At 37.0% G+C, this 15,685-nt stretch overlaps 1 protein-coding gene across 3 annotated transcripts in view; it reads left to right on the forward strand.

The window, feature by feature from the left end:
* The window catches only part of SENP7 (SUMO specific peptidase 7), a 145,792-nt gene that overhangs the window by 19,881 nt on the left and 110,226 nt on the right, over window positions 1–15,685 (forward strand). For all 3 annotated transcript variants that reach the window (XM_046003303.1, XM_046003304.1, XM_046003306.1), the window contains exons 2-3: window positions 224–276; window positions 9,908–10,006. In XM_046003303.1, the coding sequence (XP_045859259.1) occupies window positions 224–276; window positions 9,908–10,006 (152 nt within the window). The remainder of the gene's footprint in view (window positions 1–223; window positions 277–9,907; window positions 10,007–15,685) is intronic.

The raw sequence follows: 15,685 nt of genomic DNA on the forward strand, positions 1-15,685 counted from the left end.
CATACACATATTATTTAATGAAGGCATTTTGTGAGAATTTGCTATTCTTCTGATTATTTTTTGACCTTTATGTTTAGTCTATTAGGTTCTGTAAAATGTATCAATGTAAATTCTAACTCTAGCAAGTTACTTTAAAACAAAGGATGGCTATGAAAGGGTTTATTTTATCACATTGTTTATTTCATTTAGATGTTAAATGATAATTTTTACCGTGTCTTTGTAGAAATTGTCACAGAAGGAAAAAGGAAAAAGTCTTCATCTTCAGAGTTACATAAGGTATGCATTAGTTTTGCTTTTAATCTATATATTATCTTTAGAGTTACCAATATTGAAATTATTTTGTCTTTTTAATAAAAACTTAAAATGTTATAAAACCTTAACTAATTAGTGTTTTGCAGGAAATGGTATATCCTAATTAATTCAAAGGTTAACAAAGAAAGAAACACTTTCTGGGATCTGCCTTGTTTAAATCATTGTAAGATGTGTCAGTATACTTTCTAGCCTTGTTTTAGATTTTGTATAAAACATAGCCCAGCATTTCTTTATTTTTTTGATAACTGGATATATTAGCATACCTCACATTCATTCATTGTACTACTGTAGACAGAGAGAAGTGCTCAAGTCATGTGTTGAAAATTACTAATTGAAATACCTATTAAAATTTCTTCCTTCTTTCCTTCCCTTCTTCTTTTCTTCCTCCGTTCTCTTCCCCTTCCCCTCCCTCCCTCCTTTCTTTCTTTCTCTCTCTCTCTCTCTCTTTCCCTTCCTTCCTTCCTTCCTTCCGTGTAAGCAAATAGTAGCAAAAGAAGCAAAGTGAATTTTCTACTTATGTTGGAAGTGTTTCAAAAATTTAGTTTCTTTTAAGAAAGGTTATCTTTTTTCTCTAGAATTTTGTGATTTAAACACAGTAGTTCCCTGATATACCTCATAATTTTTTTTAACTTTTTAATTTATTTTTTTATAAACATATAATGTATTTTTATCCTCAGGGGTACAGGTCTGTGAATCGCCAGGTTTACACACTTCACAGCACTCACCATAGCACATACCCTCCCCAATGTCCCTAACCCCACTCCCCCTCTCCCAACCCCCCTCCCCCAACAGCCCTCAGTTTGTTTTGTGAGATTAAGAGTCACTTATGGTTTGTCTCCCTCCCAATCCCATCCTGTTTCATTTATTCTTCTCCTACCCCCCTAACCCCCCTTGTTGCATCTCTACTTCCTCATATCCTCATAATTTATTAGACACTTTTTTCTGAAGCATTCCAAATTATGCATAGAGGACTTTTAATTTGGCACAGAGAACTTTAATTTGGCATATTTCATGGAATAAAGTGAAGAATTCATAATGACGGCTATGGGAGGGAATCAAGAGCATACAGACAAGACCGAACAGAGCATGTCTTTAGGTACTTTTCTACCTTGGCTTACTTCACATTTCTGGGTATGATTTCTTTCAAAATTCTGGGTTTGGCTTAAGTGGTATAAGTGAGGGGGCATAAAAATAAATTCTTACATTGCTGTCATACCCAGCTTTAAATATATCTGTTGACTACCTCTTCTTTTGTGTTTAATACCTCTAGTGAAGTGAAACGCTCTGTTTTTGGTTGCTGCTTCATGAAGTTGAAAGTCCACCATTAGATATTCATAATATGAGTAAATATATTTCTCTTTCTTGTTTTTAGATGTATGACAGTATTTTTTTTAACTTTTTATTTTCAACTAACTTCAGATTTACAGAAAATTTACAGAGATAGTATAGCATTCACATCTACCCTTCACTCAGCTTCCCCTAGTGTTAATCTATATAACCACAGTATAATGACCAAAATTTAAGAAATTAACTTTGGTACAGTACTTTAAGCTACAGACATTATTTGGATTTCTTCAGTTTTTTTTTTTTTTAACTAATATTGTTTCTCGATTCCAGGATCGCACATTGCATTAGGCATCATATCTCCTTGATTTCCTTCATTCTATGACAGTTCTTCAGTCTTTGTTCTTTAATGATCATACATTTTTAGAGTACTATGATTTTGTCAGTATTTTGTTGTATATACTTCGGTTTGGGTTTGTCTCTGGTCTCCCTTTTTTCTTTTTCTTTTCTTTCTTTTTTTTTTTTTTTTAAAGATTTTTATTTATTTATTTGACAGAGGGAGAGAGATAACAAGTAGGCAGAGCAGCAGACAGAGAGGGGGGGGAAGCAGGCTCCCCGCTGAGCAGAGAGCCCAATGCGGGCTCAATCCCAGGACCCTGAGATCATGACCTGGGCCGAAGGCAGAGGCTTAATCCACTGAGCAACCCAGGTGCCCCTTTTTCCTTTTTAAAAAAGTAATCTCTATACCCAATGTGGGGCTTGAACTCAAAACCCCAAATCAAGAGTCTCATGCTTTTCCAGCTGAGCCGCCAGGTTTCTTTTGATTAAAGTTATGGATTTTTAGAAAGAATATCACATGATATTCCCTTCTTACTGTATCCTGTCAAGAGTACACAGTATACAATAATGATAGGTCTTATTACTGGTGTTGTCATTCTTGACTACCTGCTTAAGATGGCCACTATCTGGTTATTCTGTTGTAAAGTTACTCCTTTACTTTGTAATAAATAGATATCTTGGGAGAGATACTTTGAATCTATGCAGATACACTGTTTTTTAAACTTCACCCACTGTTTTACCATGTAACAGTGGATCTGCCCTGCAAGAGCTGTGTATATGACATTGTTAGTGATTTCCTATTTCCCTCATTCCCTCTGCATTTATTATTTGAAGTTCATCTGTAAGGGAGAGCTGCCCCTTTTTTCTTCTTATTTATTTATTCAATTACCTATTTTTATTAATATGGACTCAAGGGTATTTATTCTATGGGTTATAATTTATTATAGCATTATTGGCTTTTCTGATTGAAACAAAATGTTTAGCGTAGGTCTTGGAAGATCTTTCAGTTTGGATCCTGTGCCCTTTTAACGTGCTGCCTTTTTTTTTTTTTTTTTTTTTTTTTTTTTGCACTTATTTCTGGTACTCCATGATACATTTCAGGGAGCCCTGGTTCTTTTATTGAAGAATAGTATTTAGAAATCCAGGTCTGGGTACTAGGTGTGCTCATTGCTTGTGAGGTGTCATTGTTTCTAGGCTCTCACTAGAGAAGACTAGAAAAATTTTTGTATACTAATCCATACAGATACACATATCTCTGTATTTCTGTATTTATCTGTACATCTGTGAAAAAACCATGAGGTTAGTACTGATAATTTTTTTTTTAAAAGATTTTATTTATTTATTTGACAGAGAGAGATCACAAGTAGGCAGAGAGGCAGGCAGAGAGAGAGAGAAGCAGGCTCCCCGCTGAGCAGAGAGCCCGATGTGGGCCTCGATCCCAGGACCCTGAGATCATGACCTGAGCCAAAGGCAGAGGCTTAACCCCCTAAGCCACCCAGGCGCCCTAGTACTGATAATTTTTTTTAAAAGATTTTATTTATTTATTTGTCAGAGAGAGAGAGAGAGAGCGTGAGAATGCACGTTCACAAGCAGGCAGAGTGGCAGGCAGAGGGGCTTCGGCTCAGGTCATGATCTCAAGGTCCAGGGATCAAGCCCCACATCAGGCTCTCTGCTCAGCAGGGAGCCTGCTTCCCCCTCTCTCTGCCTGCCTCTCTGCCTACTTGTGATCTCTCTCTGTCAAATAACTAAATAAAATCTTTAAAAGATGTAGAATTTCTTAAAAATTAGCATACTAAATTTTTATTAGTGATTTATATTATTGCTTTTTCTATCAAAGCAGCTATGGATATAAATTACTGAAAGGATTAGAGCTTTGATGGGTATAGGGACCCCGACATTTTGGGTTTAAAGTATTTCAAAAATATTTCTAAAGCAAAAGCAGTTTGTTGTAGAGAAATTAGAAAATTGAGTTGAGGGAAAAGGAGACCACCCAGACGGAACCAAAATTAATGCCTGGACATATATCTTTCTAGTTTTTCTGTCTGTATATCCATCTGTAATAAACACATATTTTTAATTTTTTTTAAAGATTTTATTTATTAGAGAGAGAGAGAGAGAGAGACAGTGAGAGAGGGAACACAAGCAGGGGGAGTGGGAGAGGGAGAAGCAGTCTTTCCACTGAGCAGGGAGCCTGATGTGGGACTTGATCCCAGGACCCTGGAAGCATGACCTGGGCTGAAGGCAGATGCTTTACCACTGAGCCACCCAGGTGCCTCATCTGTAATAAACACATATTTAAATATTAAAAAATAGAAAACCACAGAATACTGTTTTATAATTTGCTTTTTCTATTTAACTATATATTATGAACATCATTTTCTGATTTTAAAGCATTGTTGGGTAGATACTTATTGAATGTTTAACATGTATTTGACACTATACTAGGCATAAGTACCAGGGAAACAATGGCAAACTTTTTTTTTTTTTAAGATTGTATTTATTTATTTGACAGACAGAGATTAGAAGTAGGCAGAGAGGCAGGCAAAGAGAGGAGGAAGCAGGCTCCCTGCTGAACAGAGAGTCTGTTGTGGGGCTCGATCCTAGGACCCTGGGATCATGACCTGAGTCGAAGGCAGAGGCTTTAACCCACTTAGCCACCCAGGCGCCCCACAATAGCAAACATTTTTAATGACTACATTGTATTCAGTTATATGGGTACATCACAGTTAATTTAACAATATCCTATCATTGTTTTGAGTTTGTTTGTTTGTTTGTTTGTTTTGAGTAAACTCTATGTCCAGTGTGGGACTAAACTCATGACCCTGAGATCAAGAGTCACATGCTCTAGTGACTGAGCCAGCCAGGTGCCACTTGAGTTGCTTTTAATTAAAAAAAAAAAAAAAAGGAACAGTGCTGTAGTCAATATCCTTGTAGCTAAATCTCTGGAACATAATTATCTACTAAATTATTTTTGGCCTTTTAATAGCTGAATTCAAGTTAATTCAACTGATCTCTTGATAGATGTGAAGTAAGAGTGTGAATACTTTGGGGAGATCCACAGTTTTTGGATTTATACATGGGGAAGTTGCTACTCTATTCTGAATATTGAAAATTAAGACTTTTATTCTTCTTTGGTAAGTCCCGGCTATACCTTTTGGCAAACCCCCAGTTTCCCTTAAGTAATAGCTTTGTATCGATGTAGTATTTGAACAAGTAATAGATTAAGCTTTTGAAGTTCTCTGTTAAGAACATGGCAGAGGTCACAGTCTAAACAATTTAAAGAGCATATGTCCATAATGTATAACTTGTCAGTGGATTTCAGTATATTTTTTTCCCCCTGGATTATCTGCTTTTGATAGCATTCTCTTTTGAAGGCTATACTATAATTAATTATGTATAAAGTGAACCTAAAAGAAGCTGTGTGACTTGATCTGCTGAAGGGCTTGTTTAGTATTATGTTTGAACATTAATAAATAAAACAAATGTTCTTGAGTTTTTTTGGGGAAGCTATTAGAGTTCTGATAATGTATTTAAATATAACTTGAAGGGGGATTTAGAACCCATTTTTGCCTTAAAAATTTAAATTTGACTTTTTGAAGTATTAGAAGACTATTGAAAATACTTGAGAGTATTAGGAGTCCATTTGGATTTTTGTAAATGGAATTATAGGCTTTGCAGAATCATGAATAGCTTAGAATCTTTGTTGATTGTACACAGCTGAGACCATGATTAAAATTTGTCTAAGAATAGATGAGATTGTTGCAAAAAGACTTCCATTATTTTTTTTTTAGTTAATCATTAAGAAAAAAGTGAGTGTAGAAAAAATTGAGAGTAGTTAGTTGTATGTGAAATCTGCTTCTCCTATATTCATATACAATATTAGAGTGAGAGATTTAAATCTGTAATTTATTAATCAGGAGGCTACAGGAGAGGTTTTTCCGGAGCTTTAAATATTAATATTTTTCCCTTGCCTTTAACAATTGCATTGTATTCCTATTAAAAAAAAAATAAAACATTTGGAAACTAAGAGAACACGAAAATAAAAATCACCTCTTAACTCACTAGAGATAATCACTGTTAAATATTTTTGTATATAACCTTTCGTATTTTATTTCTACTCCTGGGTATTTTATTTTGTCTTATGAAAGAAAGATCATTCTCTATATGTTTTTCTTTTATACTTATATTCAAAATAATTTCTTTTTTTCTAAATTTAAATTTTTATGTATATATTTTTAGTGATCTCTACACCCAGTATGGGGCTCAGACTCCTGACCCTGAGATCAAGAGTTGCATGCTTTTCTGACTGAGCCAGCCAGGTGCCCCCAAAATAATGTCTTAATATCATTAATCTTCTGGAACATGTTATTTAATAACAACTGAATAGTATCTGATTTAATTTAGTTTTGCCATAAATTTAATTATTCTTTTATTATTGTTTCTGTTTTTTCTATATTAAAAGTAATATAGAATATATATCTCTGTTCATAATTTTTATATATACTTGGATTTTCATTTTTAAATTATTTATTTTTATACTTTGATTTTCAAAGCTTCTGATATTAGTATATAGAGTATTAATAAACATCCAGATTTCATATGTCTATACTTTGGAGGAATAGAGAACTACCTTTTTTGAAAATAGGATAGATTATATTTTGTGTCCATCCTAATGGAAGTATGCATCAGTATTTATTAGGGTAAATAATTCATTCATTGATACTGAATCTAAACCATTCATAGGTAAAGTGATTGAACATAAATGATTGTGAAAAGGTAATATAAAATCTTCCATGGAAGACATAAGGAATTTTTTTTTAAGATTTTATTTATTTGACACAGAGAGAGCGAGCGAGAGAGGGAACACAAGCAAGGGAATGGGAGAGGAAGAGAAGCAGACTTCCTGCTGAGCAGAGAGCCTGATGGTGCGGGGCTTGATCCCAGGACCCCCAGATCATGACCTAAACCGAAGGCAGCTGCTTAACAACTGAGTCACCCAGGTGCCCCAGACATAAGGAATATTTTATAAGAAACTGATTTCACAGAATACTCAACATGCATAACCAACTCTTCCTTTTGCCAAATCTTAGTTGCTGTCCTTCAAGGTTTTTTAAATTATTTATTTATTTATTTTTTAGCTCTTCTTACAAAAATGTTTTTTTGAGAGCGAGAGATAGAGTAAGCTAATGGACCTGGGTAGGGGAGAGGAGCAGAGCAATCCAGGGAAGAAAAAACTTCTTACTGAATTGGGAGGCCTACATAGGGCTGGATCCCAAGACCCTGAGATCATGAGCTAATTTGAAGTCAGACACTTAACTGAATGAGCCACCCAGGTGCCCCTATCCTGAGTAAATTTTTAGGTTATTACTAGGGCTATGTAACAAATGACCGCCCCCAGACTTAGTGGCTTGAACTTACTTTGCTCAGGAATCATCAGTCTGGGAAGGGTTCAATTGGAGATAACTTTTCTTTGTTTTACTTGGGAGTTAGCTAGGTTGGCTTGGAGGCCAGGGCTTATAAAGGTTGGCTCACTCACTTACCTTGATACCTTTTCTGAGAAGAGTCAGTATCTTGGTGTATATCTATGTCTTTTTAGCTCTCTCCACTATAGAGGCTTAAGGATGTCCAGGATTTTTTTACTCATTGGTTCAGGTCTCCTGAGATATGTATACTGAGAGAAAGAGGAAAAAAAAAAAAGAGGAAGGGAGAACACACAAGCATGTGAGACCAGGCTGAACCAATACAAGTATTGCCTTTCATGATTTAGCCTTGGACATCACAGTCCTGTCCAGATTCAAGGGGGAGGAATGTAGACTGTACCTGATGTTAGAGGACTGTCAGTAGCACATTGGAAGAAGAGCATGTGGATGTGGAATATTGGTGTGGCCATTTTTGGAAAACAGAGTATGCTATAAAATCCAGTGTAGGCTAACTAACCTGCTCACAAAGGATCCATGGGTGTGAACAGCCTGAAGCCCTTACCTTTTCCTTTTGAGGAAGCAATTGTTTTTCCCTAATTAAGAATATAAAGGAAATGATTTAGAGATAATACTGTCTTTTGCAGATGAAGAATTAAAAAGAGGTACCTTTTTATACAGATTAGATATAGATAATTAAGTTATTAGTATCTAAGAGGATCAATTCATAGGTGCTAGTGAAATAAGGGTTAAGTTATTTTGTTCTCTTGACTTATGCTCTACTCTCACTGAAATCATTTTATGGATTGTTACTGATTGTAGTTGATATGGTATTTATTATATGTTATATTTTGTAGGCTGAATTTGATCCTTAACTATTGTTTAACTTTCTCTTAATGTGAAATTTAAGGCATTTCAGTTCTAAACAAACAATATCAAACTTGTGGTTACAATCCATACATTCATTTGTTTATTCAGCACATCATGAGCCATACACTTTGGAGATATAAAGTCTACTAGGTCAGGGTACTCTATTTTATTTAAAAACAATTTTTTAAAAAAGATTTTATTTATTTGCAGAGGGAGAGACAGTGAGAGAGGGAACACAAGCAGGGGAAGTGGGAGAGGGAGAAGCAGGCTTCTCACTAAGCAGAGAGCCCGATGTGGGGCTTGATCCCAGAACCCTGGGATCATGATCTGAGCTGAAGGCAGCCACTTAATGACTGAGCCACGTAGCACCCCTATTTTTAATTTTTTAAAAAATATTTTATTTATTTGAGAGAGAATGAGAGTGAGAGAGAGAGTGCACATGAGCAGCGGGGAGGAGCAGAAGCAGCTGGAGAAGCAAGACTTTAAGGTGAGCAGGAAGCTGGATATGGGACTCAATCCCAGGACCCTGAGATCACAAACTGAGCTGAAGGCAGACGCTTAACTGAGTCACCCTGGCACCCAGAGCACTCTATTTTAAAGACCTCCACAGCCTGGAGAAGAGGGACATGTAGACAAATATTTATAATATAGTTTGATACATATAATATAAATAACATAATAGAAATGTACCAAATACTAATACCTAGAGAAAGGAATGCCTTGGTGTAGGAGTGACAGTTGTGTGGATAGAAGAATAATTTTGAGCTGAATCTGAAGTATTTAATAAGGGAAAAATAGAGGGAAGGGGATTCATACATACATAGAAAGGAAGCAGTACATACAAAGGTCTAGATATATAAAATAATGCATGTTTGAAGGAAGTTGAATAAATGGTGTGGTTGGGATGTAGAGTTGGTGATATGTGGGTGATGTTAAAGATTGCAGATTGTTAAGAGTTTTATCTGTAAGTAGCGGGTGCCGTTGTTTGTTAAATGTAGCAATCGTTAGATTTGTGTATTAGAGAACTATGGGGATAGCGTTTGAAAGATTAGAAGAGGTAGAGACTGTGGGTAAGAGATGGTTAGGGGGCTATTGGGATACTTAATTTATCTACCTTAATACTGAATGAGAGGCTTTAAATTTTTATTTATTTATTCTTAAAGATTTATTTACTTATTTTTGTGCACACACGCACGCACGCAAGAGAGAGGAAGAGAGAGAGAACAAGCAGGGGGAGGGGTAGAGGGAGAACCACATTCCCCGCTGAGCAGAGAGCCCAGCACCAGAGGATCATGACCTGAGCCGAAGGCAGATGCTTAACCGACTGAGCCACCCAGACACCTGAATGAGAGGTTTTTAAAATAAAATTATATTTAACTGCCTGTAAATTAAACACTGAATTTAAAACTCCTTAAAACTAATTGCAAAAAAAAAAATAATAAAACTAATTGCAAAATGGGGCATGTGGTTGGCTCAGCCATTAGATCATACGAGTCTTGATCTGGGGGTCATGAGTTCAAGCCTCACGTTAGGTGTAGAGCTTATTTCAAAAAAACAAAAAACCCAAAACACAAATAGCAAAATATTAAGGCAGGTTAATATAATGGTTCTGTTAGTTCGATTAACATGATTCAATTCTTATTTATATTTCAGTTAAATCAATTATTTTCTCATTCTGATTTCAGATAACACAGATGTTAAATGCGAAACCAGAAGATGTTCATGTTCAGTCACCACTGTCCAAACTCAGAAGCTCAGAACACTGGGATCTCCCTTTGCAGGGGGTAAATAAAAACTAATTTCTTTTAAGTGCATAGTGTTGTTTGGTGTGTTTAAAATATTTTAATAAAACTGAATTTTTGTTTTCTTACATACCCTTGCTGGGGTTTTCTTGTATTATTTGCAGTTTTTATTCATTTGTTTCTGGTATTTGTTGAAGTGATGCTTTGAGATTTAGGGTCTTCTTTAATTTAAGTATACCTTACTTTGTATGATTGTTTTCTTGAAATTTAAATCTCATTATTGGAAAAGATATTTTAAATTTATGAGAATATTAAGCTTATTGGAATCATTTTTTCTTTTGTTCTTGTTTTGTAAATTTGAGAGGATATATTTTAAAATGTGGTGGAACTATACTTTAGAGAGGTATTCTAATTATAAATCTGGACTTTGATTTTATTGCTATTAAGCATTATTATGGAACTTTCATGAATAAGGCTTAAGATGGCACTTTTTTTTCCCTAAAGATTTCATTTATTTGAGAGAGAGAGAGAGAGAGAGGGACACGGTGCACAGGCAGGGGGAGGGGCAGGCACAGGGAGAGGGTGAAGTAGGCATCCTGTTGAGCTGGGAGCCAGAAGTGGGTCTCAATCCCAGGACACTGGGATCATGACCCAAGCCAAAGGCAGATGCTTAAATGACTAAGCCGCCCAGGTGTCTCCAAGATGGCATATTTTAAATATTTTTTCCTTGTGCCTGGTACAACTCATGGTCATTTAAAAAAATTTTTTTTAATTAACATATAATGTATTATTAGCCCCAGGGGTACAGGTCTGTGAATCGCCAGGTTTATACACTTCATAGCACATACCTTCCCCAATGTCCATAACCCCACCACCCTCTCCCTATCCTCCTTCCCCCTGCAGCCCTCAGTTTGTTTTGTGAGATTAAGAATCTCTTATGGTTTGTCTCCCTCTCGATCCCATCTTGTTTCATTTATTCCTTTCCTACCCCCCAAACCCCCCATGTTGCCTCTCAACTTCCTCATATCAGGGAGCTCATATGAAAATTGTCTTTCTCCGATTGACTTATTTTGCTAAGTATAATACACTCTAGTTCCATCCATGTCATCACAAATGGCAAGATTTCATTTCTTTTGATGGCTACATAGTATTCCATTGTATATATATACCACATCTTCTTTATCCATTCATCTGTTGATGGACATCTAGGTTCTTCCCATTGTTTGGCTATTGTGGACATCACTATAAACATTTGGATGGATGTGCCCCTTCAGATCACTACATTTGTATCTTTAGGGTAAATACCCAGTAGTGCAATTGCTGAGTCGTAGGGTAGCTCTATTTTTAACTTTTTGAGGAACCTCCATGCTGTTTTCCAGAGTGGTTGCACCAGCTTGCATTCCCACCAACAGTGTAGGAGGGTTCCCCTTTCTCGGCATCCTCGCCAGCATCTGTCATTTCCTGACTTATTAATTTTAGCCACTCTGACTGGTGTGAGGTGGTATCTCGTTGTGGTTTTGATTTGTATTTCCCTGATGCTGAGTGATTTGGAGCACTTTTTCATGTGTGTTGGCCATCTGGATGTCTTCTTTACAGAAATGTCTGTTCATGTCCTCTACCCATTTCTTGATTGGATTATTTGTTCTTTGGGTGTTAAATTTGCTAAGTTCTTTATAGATTTTGGATACTAGCCCTTTATCTGATATGTCATTTGCAAATATCTTTTCCCATTATGTCAATTGTCTTTTAGTTTTGCTGATCTTTGCTGTACAAAAGCTTTTGATCTTGATGAAATCCCAATACTTCATTTTTTCCCTTGCTTCCCTTGCATTTGGCGATGTTCCTAGAAAGAAGTGACAGTGGCTGAGGACGAAGAGGTTGCTGCCTGTGTTCTTCTCAAGGATTTTGATGGATTCCTTTCTCACATTGAGGTCCTTCATCCATTTTGAGTCTATTTTCCTGTGTGGTGTAAGGAAATGGTCCAGTTTCATTTTTCTGCATGTGGCTGTCCAATTTTCCCAATGCCATTTGTTGAAGAGACTATCTTTTTTCCATTGGACATTTTCCCTGCCTTGTCGAAGATTAGTTGACCATAGAGCTGAGAGTTAATTTCTGGGCTCTCTATTTTGTTCCATTGATCTATGTGTCTGTTTTTGTGCCAATACCATACTGTCTTGATGATGACAGCTTTGTAATAGAGCTTGAAGTCTGGAATTGTGATGCTACCAACTTTGGCTTTCTTTTTCAATATTCCTCTGGTTATTCAAGGTCTTTTCTGGTTCCAAACAAATTTTAGGATTATTTGTTCCATTTCTTTGAAAAAAATGGATGGGATTTTGACAGGGATTGCATTAAACGTGTAGATTGCTTTAGGTAGCATAGACATTTTCACATTATTTGTTCTTCCAATCCATGAGCATGGAACATTTTTCCATTTCTTTGTGTCTTCCTCAATTTTTTTCTTGAATACTTTATAGTTTTCTGAGTACAGATTCTTTGCCTCTTTGGTTAGGTTTATTCCTAGGTATTTTATGGTTTTGGGTGCAATTGTAAATGGGATTGACTCCTTTCTCTTTCTCCTTTCTTGTTGTTGGTGTAAAGAAATGCAACTGATTTCTGTGCATTGATTTTATATCCTGACACTTTACTGAATTCATGTACAAGTTCTAGCAGATTTGGAGTGGAGGCTTTTGGGTGTTCCACATAAAGTATCATATCATCTGCAAAGAGTGATAGTTTGACTTCTTCTTTGCCAATTTGGATGCCTTTAATTTTTTTTTGTGGTCTGATTGCTGAGGCTAGGACTTCTAGTACTATGTTGAATAGTAGTGGTGATGATGGACATCCCTGCCGTGTTTCTGACCTTAGTGGAAAAGCTCTCAGTTTTTCTCCATTGAGAATGATATTTGTGGTGGGTTTTTCATAGATGGCTTTGATGATATTGAGGTATGTGCCCTCTATCCCTGCACTTTGAAGAGTTTTGATCAGGAAAGGATGCTGTACTTTGTCAAATGCTTTTTCATATCTATTGAGAGTATCATATGGTTCTTGTTCTTTCTTTTATTAATGTATTGTATCACATTGATTGATTTGCAGATGTTGAACCAACCTTACAGCCCTGGAATAAATCCCACTTGTTCAAGGTGAATAATCCTTTTAATGTACTGTTGGATCCTATTGGCTAGTATTTTGGTGAGAATTTTTGCATCTGTGTTCATCAAGGATATTGGTCTCTAATTCTCTTTTTTGATGGGATCCTTGTCTGGTTTTTGGGATCAAGGTAATGCTGGCCTCATAAAATGAGTTTGGAACTTTTCTGTTTTTGGAACAGTTTCAGGAGAATAGGAAGTAATTCTTCTTTAAATATTTGGTAAAATTCCCTTGGGAAGCCATCTGGCCCTGGGTTCTTGTTTGCTTGGAGATTCTTGGTGACTGCTTCAATCTTCTTACTGGTTATGGGTCTTTTCAGGTTTTCTATTTCTTCCTGGTTGAGTTTTGGTAGTTTCTATGTCTCTAGGAATGCATCCATGTCTTCCAGATTGTCAAATCTGCTGGCATAGAGTTGCTCATGATATGTTCTTATAATTGTTTGTAATTCTTTGGTGTTGGCTGTGATCTCTCCTCTTTCATTCATGATTTTATTTATTTGGGTCCTTTCTCTTTTCTTTTTGATAGGTCTGGCCAGGGGTTTATTTATTTTTTTTTTAAAAGATTTTATTTATTTATTTGACAGAGATCACAAGTAGGCAGAGAGGCGGGCACAGAGAGAGAGAGAGGGAAGCAGGCTCCCCGCTGAGCAGAGAGCCCGATGCGGGACTCGATCCCAGGACCCTGAGATCATGACCTGAGCCGAAGGCAGTGGCGTAACCCACTGAGCCACCCAGGTGCCCCTGGCCAGGGGTTTATTAATCTTATTAATTCTTTCAAAGAATCAGCTCCTAGTTTCATTGATTTGTTCTGGTTTTTTTTTTGTTTGTTTGTTTCTATTTCATTGATTTCTGCTCTGATCTTTATTATTTCTCTTCTCCTCCTGGGTTTAGGTTTCTTTGTTGTTCTTTCTCCAGCTCCTTTAGGTGTAGGTTTAGGTTGTGTATTTGAGACCTTTCTTGTTTCTTGAGAAAGGCTTGTATTGCCGTATATTTTCCTCTGAGGACTGCCTTTGCTGTATCCCACAGATTTTGAACCATTATGTTTTTATTATCATTTGTTTCCATGAATGTTTTTTAATTAATTCTTCTTTAATTTCCTGGTTGACCCATTCATGCTTTAGAAGGATGCTCTTTAGTCTCCATGTATTTGGGTTCTTTCCAGATTTCCTCTTGTGATTGAGTTCTAGCTTCAGAGCATTGTGGTCTGAAATATGCAGGGAATGATCCCAGTCTTTCGGTACCGGTTGAAACCTGATTTATGACCCAGGATATGATCTATTCTGGAGAATGTTCCATGTGCACTAGAGAAGAATGTGTATTCTGTTGCTTTGGGATTGAATGTTCTGTATATATCTGTGATGTCCATCTGGTCCAGTGTGTCATTTAAGGGCTTTATTGTGTGCCACTGACCACAGTTTAAGATAACCCTGAGTTGAGCGCTCTCTCCTCAGCTCCGTCTCTGTAGCCAGCTTCCCTGCTCTAATACCTGCGAGCTCTGTGACATTCAGACACCCCCAATCCTTCTGTGACCCCGCGGGACCCGAGACCACGCTGTCCCTGCGTGGGCTTCACCCCAGCTTAGCCTCTGGAACGATGTCCCTCAGTGGAGCAGACTTTTAGAAGTTCTGATTTGGGGGGTGCCACGGTGGCTCAGTGAGTTAATCCTCTGCCTTTCACTCAGGTCATGATCTCTGGGTCCTGGGATCAAGCCCCGCATCTGGCTCTCTGCTCAGCAGGGAGCCTGCTTTCCCCCCTCTCTCGCTGCCTGCCTCTCTGCCTACTTGTGATCTCTCTCTCTCTGTTTAAAAAAGAAAAAAAAAAGTTCTGATTTTGTGCTCCATTGCTCTGCTGCTTGCCGGGAGCCGACCCCTCACCCTCTGGACTGTCTTCCCATTGCTTTGGATTCACTTCTCCACAGGTCCTACCTTTCAGAAAGTGGTCTATTTTCTATTTCTAGAATTGCTGCTCTTCTTCTCTTTGATCTCCTGTTGGAATTGTATGTGTTTGGAATGGTTTGATAAACTATCTAGGTGATCTTCTGCTACCTGATATCATCTCAGCCTGCTACTTCTCTGCCATCTTGACTCCTCCCCTCATGGTCGTTTTTTAAAAATAGAATTTTTCTCAGATTCTCCAGTTTATCCATTTGAGCCTGTATTAATCTGCTAGGCTAACATAAGAAAATATCACAGACGGGTGGCTAAACATAAGAAATTTATTTTCCAATAGTTCTGGAGGCTGAAGTCCAAGATTAAGGTGCCAGTAGGGCTGGTTTCTCTAAGCCTTTTCTCCTTGGTTTATAGATGGTCATCTTCTTGCTGTTTCTTCCTATGTCCTTTTTTTCTATATACCCACATTTCTGGTGCTTCTGTTCATATAAGGATGCCAGTCCTGTTGGATTAAGTCTCTACCCTTATGACCTCATTTAAACTTAATTACCTTTGTAAAGGCCCCATCTCCAGGTATAGTTATATTGACACTGAGGACTTTAATATATGAAATTGGCAGGGGAAGCACAAGTCCGTTCATAACATTAGCATTTTAGGATAGCAAATTTTAAGTCATATTGAAT

This window comes from Meles meles, chromosome 4 (genome assembly GCF_922984935.1).
Source record: "Meles meles chromosome 4, mMelMel3.1 paternal haplotype, whole genome shotgun sequence".
NCBI classification, from domain to species: Eukaryota; Metazoa; Chordata; class Mammalia; order Carnivora; family Mustelidae; genus Meles; species Meles meles.